The sequence below is a fragment of the Sinocyclocheilus grahami genome, unplaced genomic scaffold, assembly GCF_001515645.1.
Source record: "Sinocyclocheilus grahami isolate Dianchi unplaced genomic scaffold, SAMN03320097.WGS_v1.1 scaffold265.1, whole genome shotgun sequence".
NCBI classification, from domain to species: domain Eukaryota; kingdom Metazoa; phylum Chordata; class Actinopteri; order Cypriniformes; family Cyprinidae; genus Sinocyclocheilus; species Sinocyclocheilus grahami.
Genome location: NW_015505444.1, coordinates 1,150,834 through 1,161,044, shown reverse-complemented (window position 1 = coordinate 1,161,044; position 10,211 = coordinate 1,150,834). Strand labels below are relative to the sequence as shown.

The following is a 10,211-nucleotide window of genomic DNA, read 5'->3' as shown; positions in this document are numbered from 1 at the left end:
TCTTTTGCGTCTAGATGCAGTCTGAACGTTTACTCTGCTAAATGCAGTGTTAAAATGAAATGCAATCGATATGTTGTAGATATGATTGTTTTATTCTATATTTACATGTTTTATACTGTATATAGACATCTTTTAGGGTCCTTAAGTTCAACATCACAAAAATAGTCTATTATAAATCTGCAGTGTAGTTAAACCAATGCTTTTAGGTCACTAAACCTTATTACTCATAGTCACTGGAATACAATTCTTCTTGTTTTAGCATGCTTTACCTGCCATTTAAGAGTGACATACCTCATATGTGTCCCAACAGACATGTGATCCTGTGATGTGATTTTTGGACTTTGAAAAGGAAAGCTTTCTGTGTTGTCTCTCTCTCTCTCTGTCTGTCTCTCAGTTTCTATACTTCCTGCTGTTTTAATGAGCATGTGTAGGAGTGAACCCGACACACTTCAGTCACGACTATGAAGATCACACACACACACACACACATAGTCCGCCACCCGCTATCTCTACTCTCTATGCGTATAAATATAAACATATAGATCACATAATGTGTAATACATACATTTACAGTGAAACAGTATGATTTCTTATATGTTTGTAACGGATTTTCTGCGTTTTTCGTGTTTTGGGACATTCAGGTGTATTATGAAAGGAAGATGACCCTGATGAACTATTTTCCACTGTGAGTAAACTGCCTGAGAAGCACTGTAGAGTTCGATGTGGTGCAGATAGATAAATCCTGATCCAGATGTGCACCACTGAAGCTTATTCATTATTGAAGGTTATTGATCAGCGTTTTATATTGAATATATTGAATATTAAAAGTCAGTGTGAAGTAATTTGACCCTGTTCACTTTTTTAAATTTTTTTTTATTTTTTATTATTATTAGCGCATGTTTTTCCAACACATTTTTTGTGTGACTTCATTCTGGTATGTGAAGGCTAATTTAAAACTTAAATTGATTTTTTTTCTTAAATTTCCTTAAATGCATCAGATTTGTAGATTTTTCAACTGCTGGATAATAAAACAGGTGAAGAAATCCCACAGATTTACATTGAAGAATGAACCCAACCATTAAGAAACCCCCTAGCAACCACACACAACATCCTAGCAACAGTGGAAATACTCTAAAAACAGTCACAAACACCTTAGCAACCAAATAGCAACATTCTTGCAACCATCCTAATATCCTAGCGACTGCACAGCAGCACAGTAAAAACCACCCAGAACACCTTGGCAACAAAAATACTCAGAACACCTTAGAAACCATAAAACCCACTAAACCCACACAAAAGAACACATTAGCAATAAAAAACAACAACAACAACACTTAGAACACATTAGCAACCACACAGCAACGTCATGGAAACCATCCTAGTACCCTAGCAACAGCACATCAAAAAAAATAAAAAAATCACTCAGAATTGCTGCCGTAGCAACAATTAAAAACTACCCAGAACACCCTAGCAATCACATAACAACATTGTGGTAACCATCCTAATACCCTTGCAACGGTGTAGCCTTCAATAAAAAACACTCAGAACACCTTAGCAACCACATAGCAACATCCTGGCAACCATCTTAATGCCAGAGCAACTGTGCCACATTACATTAAAAACCACTCAGAACACCTTAGCAACAATAAAAACCACTCAAAACACCTTAGCAATCCCATATAAAATTTTCACAACGATCCTAATACCCTAGCAACTGCACAGCATCTCAGTATAAACCACTCAGACCACCCTAGTAACCACATAGCAACATTCTTGTAACTATCCGAATACCCTAGAAACTACATAGCATCACAATAAATATCACTCAGAACACATAGCAACCACCTAGCAACTAATACCCCACCAACTACATAGCATTACAATAACATTCCGAACACCTTAGCAACTGTATAGCAACCACTCACAGCACCCTTCCATCCTGGTGGCGACTTTTGCACCAAGAATCACCACTGACATTTTCTTCAAGAAATGTACAAATCTAGTTTCTTTTATTTGCTTTTGTTGCATGTTTTTAATTTCCAGAACAACATACTGCAAGCAAACGTCTCTGTTGGGCAGGATGCATCATATAATTCAGTCGATTCAGTTCAGTGTATGTTCTTTGATCAGCCTTCATTCATATAAATGTGCAAAATTTGCTCTCAGGACACAACGAGGGACCAGTTTATCGGAGAGTGCAATTGACTATAGCTGTTTTTTTCCTAAACAGGCCATGCATCCCACCAAAACGTATTTTAGAAGCGGTTTACATGCATTCAGGAGTTTAGAAGCGACGCAGCGAGCAGTACACAGTGCTGTCAGAAGAGAATGGTTTCTCCCATCACCTGTGCTTCAAGTGGTTTGTCCCACTATTCAGCCAGCCTACCCTGAATGAGTCATCCTGCTCTTCCTTGATTGGCCGGTTGGGATCCATCCCGAGGGATTGCCATGCAGAAAGCTGCCGAGGCCTGACTTCATTCACAGAAACGTCGGTATGCCCGTCTGCCTTTCCATTCACAGCAAGCCCAAATCATTTTCATCCGCACGGCTCCCCAGCATCCTCACATCCTCTCCTCAGCATCTCTTCCGCATCTCTGTGACAACACCGAACAAGGAGCACTTATAATGCTTTCTTTGCTTTTGTCTTAGTGGAGAAGACAAACCCTTGCTCTCTCTCTCTCTCTCTCTCTCTCTCTCTCTTTACCTCTTTTTTTCAATTTGCAGGCAGGCAGGAAAGCGAGACGCTGGGAGGGACTGCAGTGCGTTAGCCGCAGCGGTACAAGAAGCTTGTGAATGACTGCTGCTTCCCTGTCACAAGCTCTTCTGGACATTTTACATGAATGGCTCTTTTTTTGCTGCCTTAATGTCGTGGGCTTCATCCCGTTGGCTGCTTTTTAATGGGGCTGGGAGATCTGACAACACTATTTACGGTCGTATCCCTGCCGAATCCGGATGGCGTTTTAGTGAGATCGAATCTCGACGTGTATTTGAAAGGGATGTTTAATTATTCAACAAAGCTCATTGAGGAGTAAAGCTCAGCTTGTTTTGCCTTCTGTAGGGGGAGATATTCGAGTGCTCGTGTGGATGAATTTATGCTGATTTCGTAGTACGTAAGGAAGAACGAATGTGACAAACAAAGAGATAAAGCCGCATTGGTCTTGTGGTTTAAATTTGAACACATTTTAAACTTGCCATTAACAATGGCAATGCATAAGTGAGGTAGAACCAACCAGACTGATGCGGGCAAAAGGTGAACGCTTTCAAATATTTTATGTCAGTTTGGTAGATTATTATTTCACAATCAATGGCAGGTCATGCAGCACACCTTTTGAGTATAGCACCTTGCTTCTGAACTGAAATAAAACTGTGATTGCATGTATGGAAAATTAGCGATCGCCATGCACGGCGACTCAAGTTTCATTGTATGTGGCGTACATGTGATCCAACAACATGCACGGTACTCCAGTGTGATTTCTGCATTGAATTATGTCAGTAGATTACGTTGCTGACTGATTTTAGTTCTAGTTCATTCTGACTAAGCTCGGATTTCACTACAGTGATCTGTTTATTGCATCTTTTCCATTCTGTTTATCCGTTTCAACACGGGCCGAATCAAAGCAAGAGGCGTTCCTACGGACAGGGCGAATTTTGAGAATTGATTGGTTCTACTAAGCTATAAGTGGGAGTTTTTTTGTAACGGAAAGTGCTCTGCAGTGTTGAGTGAGTCTTTTGTTGAGAAGGGTCGCTCTCTCTCTCTCTCTCTGTCTCTCTCCGAGTGAGTCATGCATGTTCAGTGATCTGCCAGGATGCGGGGGGAGAGAGAGACATCTCTTCACTAGAGCTCTGTCTCTCTCTGCCATCTCTGGCCCTCTATCTCTGTAGAGGAGCGACCTCGCGCTGCTTTTCTCTCTCGTCGTCCTCTGTCTCCATGGATCCAGCGTTTTGTGGTTTATTTTTGGTCCCCGAGCTGCTTCTGCCACTGCTGCACGGCGTCGGATTTTCCTGACGGCCACTCGCTCCCTTTCTTCGAACCCTTGAGGACGCTTTCTCAGCTCCAGCATGTTAAAGAAGTGGACAGTCAGCTGGGAGTTGGATGTGTCCGTTCGCATGTAGGCTAGCACACTGAGGGGAATGCTTCACCGTGGTAAATACAACCGATTCCGGAATGAGTCAGTGACGTCCGTCGATGAGCTTCTGCACGGTCTCTCCATGAATGCCAAGGTCTCGGCCGTCCCGCCGTCGCTGCCTGTGGGCGACCCTCCATACGCCCCGCCAGCCGAGGTCTTGCCGCCCGACCCTGCGGAAGAGTCCGGCACCTTGTGCACCCTCATTAACAAAGTCTCCAACCTCAAATTCGCCAACTCCTCCGGACTGCTGGGCATCAAGGGCCTGCCGTCCGCCGTCAAGGACCTGGCTGTGTCCAAGCTCCAGGGAGGAGCGTCAGGAGGCGGATCCGGTAGCCCAGGCTCATCCACCCTCCCAGCGGCCTCCGGAGTGCCTCACGCCCCACCGGAGCACAGTTCCGCAAACTCTGGGAAGAAGGGCAGGATGGAAGAGTCTCAGCCCAGCGGAGAGGGCTGGGGCCTGGGTGGGACAGGTGGGCTGGTGAATAAGCCTTCTCGCGGATGGCTGCACTCAGGTGAAAAGATTTCCGGACCTGGAGTGACGTACGTCGTTAAGGTAAGATCCAAATGCTTTCTGATTTCTGCAATCCCTTGTTGTTTTCCTTCCGTGTGCTGGTACAGAGGGATTATGTGTACGATTTGGAATAATACAGGTCGCCAGTGACTCGAAACGGCACCATTACGTTCACAACTGACCATAAAAGCACAGACTGTTCCGCCACATACTGTACCATGTTTACATGCCATCTGTTTTGTCTGAGTCTTACATGCATGTGGATGTGGGCGGTATGAGCCAAATCGGATTTTGTAATACCATTAAAAAATACTTGGGAATTAAATCATACAGTATAGATTAAATGATCATGTTTGTGTATGAATAAATGAGTGCATTTAGAACAAGTGAAGATACTTCATCTCATTTGATTTGTTTTCTTTGCTGGAACTTGATCAAACAAATCAAAGGATGATTATGCTTAACCAGTGTTTGATATTTTATAACACTTGAGTTAAAGACCAAAATAGTAAAACTAATATCATAAACACCTGTGACTGAACCAGGGTTGTTATAGTACTAAAATTAAACCATAACCAAACATTTTAATTACTTGAAATAAAATAAAATACAACATTTAATAATAATAAAAAATGTAGCTTAACTTGATGTACTACAATATCTAAAAAGAAATCTGAAAATAAAATAAATAAATAAAACTAGTATAAACTATATGATAACTAATATAAATTATATAATAAAAATTAAAACTATATAGACTTTTTTTTTAAATAATAAAAAGGCAAAACACAGCTAAATTACTAAAACTAACTAATATTAAAATGAAAAATAAAAACTAATTCAAAATATTAGTAGTATCTCAATGATACTAAAATAAAACATTAGTTACATTTAATGTGGAAAGTTGCAAGTGTGACATTGCTCAAACTCGATCTGCACTTTTCATATTCCTCTTCATTATTAAAGTCAAATCACATTTATCTATACAGCTTTATACCAAGTAGCTTCATAATAAACAGGAAAATATTGTGTTATGTTGTAAAATTGTAAAATGGCTGTAAAGCAGCTCTAAAGAAGATAACAGTATCATTATTCAGTTCAATAACAGTGTCAGGGTTCTTTGTACAGCAAATAAAATAAATCAGTCCTCTCCAATCATAGCTTTGCAACATAGCTTAATTTAGTTCACTATATACAGTATAATATGTTTTACCGTCACACAGCCCTACATGCATGCGCTTCAGAGACGCTGACTGCTAGTGTAATATAACACAAGTACAGCTATCCATCTTCTCTGTGTACATCGTTATTGTGATATATTCTCTACTCTCCTTAAATATCTCAGACATAGTGGTTCAGTTGTCCGTGCGACCGCTTTTTTTTTTTTTTTACCTCCATAGATTTGATCTATTCAAATTAACTGCACATCAAAAGGGAAGTGCATGCAAATTGTGTAACCACGGCGACCGGTTACCAGACCAGGGGGATGTTGTTCCGGCTACATTTCTGTTACTGTATCGTCTCCGGAGATCATGACGTGTGCAGGACAGAGCACCTATTCTTGTCCACATCTATATGCAAAGACAAACATAATAACTGATCTTTGACTGTTGAAGTTTTGATTTGTGCAAATATGTGCACGTGTGCCATGATTAACATGCATGTAGCACCTGCTTTCTGTGCATTCGATATAAACGCACATACTTATATTTGTCTATATATGACATAAATATAAATATGTGTATTTAAATCAAATGCACATAAAGCAGGTGCTACATGCATGTTAATCATGGCGCACGTGCACATATTTGCACATATATATATTATTCATTCATTCATTCATTTGCAGAACTGGGAAAGTCATAGCAATGTGTAAACGCTTGAGAACTCTGTAGTGCAGGTACATTTGTCTTCTATACATGCACTATAGGAATACCAACATCATTGTCTCCTTTTAGGGTCGTTTGCAAATGTTTCTTGAGATGTTTGTGCTTTAATAAGTGCATTTTAGTGCCGTTGCATGAATATTTGTGTAATAGACAATGCATATTGAGCACTGACCTCAGATCTTGCAGTATTGTGTACTTTAAGCGTATCGTCTAGTGTGTTTGCGATCATATAAGCATGTTTGCAGCCCCATTGAGCTAAAGGTGACTTGGATTTGTGCTGCATGAATCATACATTATTCCCTTCTGGCTTTTTTTAGTTCTGAATAGTCAGTTGGTGTCGAGGCAAAACACGAACCGACAACACGACTGAATTATATCGTGCAAACCGGCGTGCAATGGAAGGGAACTAATTTGATGTGTTTTATTATCAGTGACAAAGGTCTCTCTAAACATTTAACGTACAGAGAGTGACACAGAGAAAATAAAGGACAGTACTTCTAGCTCTTTGTTTGAGTTTGATGTGTTTTGGTAAGAGTTAGCAGGTAAAAGTTAGAGGCGTCCATACCAAACCCCTCTGGCGTCCCTTTTCAGGGCTGAATGTGTGTTATTCTTTACAGTTCACTTATTTAGTGACCCTGTGCATGAACACACACACACACACACACACACACACACACACACACTATGCTCCATTTGACTAAAAGGACAGCTGCTGACATTGACTGGACGGGCTGCTTCTCAAACACACGTGACCAGCGTTCAGACAGACTGCAGGCTTTAGGATTTTTGTGCTTAATATAATTTTTTTTTTCTGTTAACAGTAGTAAGGCACTAAGGTCATGCTGTATTGTGAATATATTTGACATATTGCACATTGCAACAGTTTAGTGTGCCAGTATGTCTGTGTTTTGCGTTGTGTTGTGAATTCATTAAGATTCATTAAGTTGTTGTTCTCAAATGTGAACTTGCATGTAAATTGAATAGCTGTTATGCACAAGCTTCCAAGTTTAATGTTGACTGTTTAACTTTATTTTTGCTCCGCTAAATTTCTTAACTTCATGACAGTATCTGAGAAGACTGACTGTAGAAGAAGACAGTTTACGCAAAAGCCCCCTGTTGGCATTGCTGAGAATACAGCATGTACTTGTACATTTCCAAACACAGCGACATGAGAGCACAAGCTTGAATAGCATTTGCATTTTCATATTTTTTGGGCCTTAGTTTGTTGGGGAAATTATTTACTTTTCTCATCATTTTACTGTCTTTGATTATCATCACATGTTACTAAATGTAGTAACCACTTCCTTGCAGTGACAATAAACACAAAAAAGTAGGTTATTGAAAACCTATAGGTTTAAAAATAAAATAATATTACAAAATATATTAAATAATTAAATTTTCAGTCATTTATTTAAAATGATTTATTTTTCTGGTCATTTTTCTGTCTTTGATTATCTTGACATTTTACTGTCAGTTGCTGAAAACCTATAGATGTAAAAAAATATATATATTGCAAAATAGATATTTAATGTTACAATATATAAATGATTTACTTCTCTAATTTATTTAAAATTATTTACTTTTATGGTCATTATACCCATAGGTTTAAAAAATGATATTCCAAAATATATATTTAATGTTAAATTATATATTAAATTATTTACTTTTTGGTCGTTTATTTAAAGTTATTTACTGTTCTTGCCATTTTGCTTTTTTTTTATTATCTTGATATTTTACTATATGTTGCTGAAAATATATAGGTGTCAGAAAATATTGCAAAATATATATTTAATGTTAAAATATGTACATACATATTTAATGTTAAAACATTTTCAGCTTGACATTTTACTAAATGTAGCTTGCGGTGACAAAAAAACATGAAAAAAGTATGTAGCTGAAAACCTGTATGTCATTATATACATATGTATATATAAATATTATTATTAATATCTTAAGCCTACGCACACAAACAAACTTTGTATTGTCTAATACTATCATTCAATAAGCTCAAAGTCTCCTTCATTGTATTTAGCCAAATACTATTTGCCAAAACATTGCAGTGACTCATCGTCCGCTTCCGGCCTTGTTTCTTTTCTGTGCTTTGAACACCAGAGTTAATTTGGCCGATAAAAACAAGGCAGTAAGGAGATAATTTTCCATGAAGCGCTCGAGTAAACTTAACTAATCAGCATTTACAGTGTTCCTGGAAGAAGGTGACGTGGTCGGAGCGGACGGTGGGTTCGTCGGTTCTCAGGTGGGTTACTGCAGGTGACTCATTCATTTAGTCAAGGAAAGTTGTAGTGCGGCTCTGACTGAGTGAGTCATGCAGCATTGAGAGATCAGTGAGGTGAGAGGCTAAATAAAGCAGAGATGTGTTGATGGTGATGTCATCGCCTGGACAGGAAGTGACACCGTTCTCTTGCGGAGCTCGCTTTTAATACGTGTGTTTGCTGGCTGTTTTTATATGATTATTGGATCTTGTTTATTTGTATTTTATTGATTGTATTTAATGCTTTTGTAATATAGTTCACGTAGATTTTGAATTTAAGATTAAAGAATATGAGATGAATCTTGTAAGTTGGAGTATAATATTTTATTAGTGTCATTTTTTGCTATCAAATTTGATTGATTTTTATTCAAGAAATTCTTATGTAGTTCATGTAGGATTAGGGTTTTGAGTTTAAGATTTAAAAATATGAGGTGAATCCTTTAAGATGGAGCATACATTTTTTTTAAATGTCTTCTCTCACTCTCTTTTTTAATTTTGTTATTCTTTTATGTTATTTATTACTTTATTTAATATTTTTTCTTATATAGTTAATGTTGGGTTAGGATTTTGAGCTTTTTATAGATTAAAGAATATACGATGAATCATTAAACCTGAAGTGTGGAATTTTGTATTGTCAGTTTTTTTTCATTTGTAGTTAATCATTGTTTTTTTCTGTTTAATTTATTTAATTTAATGTTTTTTTCTTTGGTTAATTTAGGATTAGGGGTTTGGGCCTTTTATAGATGAAATAATATGAGATGGATCCTTAAAGCTGAAACATGTCATTTTTCAGTGTCCTCTTTTGTAGTTTATTTTATATTTTTATTTTATTGATTTTAATTCATACTTTAGTTCATGATGGGTTAGGGGTTTGAGCTTTATAAAGATTAAATAATATGTGATGAGTATGAGTATGAATGTTTTTTTTGCTTTGCTTTTTTAGTTGTAGTTTTGTAGTTTTAATCATTTTAATTAATACTTTCTTATGTAGTTCATGTAGGGTAAGGGTTTTGATCTTTTTTTATCGATTAAAGATTGCCGGATTAATCCTTAAACCTGAATCTTATAATTGTTTCAGTTTCAAAATGCATTTTTGTTTTTTATTTTTGCTTTTGTAGTTAATCATTTTTATTTTATTTTAGCATAAATGACAGACTTATCTTATGCTGAAATGAAACAAATGACAACAACAAGTGTTCAAGTGCATTTGTGAAGACATTTGATCAGATCAGACACAATAATATTGTGGTTTAGACCTGAAATTACACTCTGTGATTTAGAGAAATTTCTGGAATTGTTGTTTTTCTGAAGAAAATGTTTGATTGTGTGTCTGCATATGTGAGCATTACCGGCGTGTGTGTGTGAGTGTGTGTGTGAGTGTGTGTGAGTGTGTGTATGTGTGTGTGTGTGTGAGT

The 10,211-nt window shown here is 37.6% G+C and overlaps 1 protein-coding gene across 3 annotated transcripts in view; it reads left to right on the top strand.

The window, feature by feature from the left end:
- The first annotated feature begins 632 nt into the window (after positions 1-632).
- The window catches only part of LOC107599382 (SHC-transforming protein 3-like), a 36,712-nt gene continuing 27,133 nt past the window's right edge, over positions 633-10,211 (top strand). Inside the window, exons 1-5 of one of the 3 annotated variants that reach the window (XM_016290960.1) lie at positions 729-784; positions 999-1,034; positions 2,044-2,113; positions 2,231-2,492; positions 2,725-4,680. In XM_016290960.1, coding sequence (XP_016146446.1) covers positions 4,132-4,680 — 549 coding nt within the window. In that variant the 5' untranslated portion in view covers positions 729-784; positions 999-1,034; positions 2,044-2,113; positions 2,231-2,492; positions 2,725-4,131. Of the gene's footprint in view, positions 686-728; positions 785-998; positions 1,035-2,043; positions 2,114-2,230; positions 2,493-2,724; positions 4,681-10,211 lie in introns of those variants that run through there. The other 2 variants (XM_016290959.1, XM_016290961.1) reach the window with 2 other exon arrangements.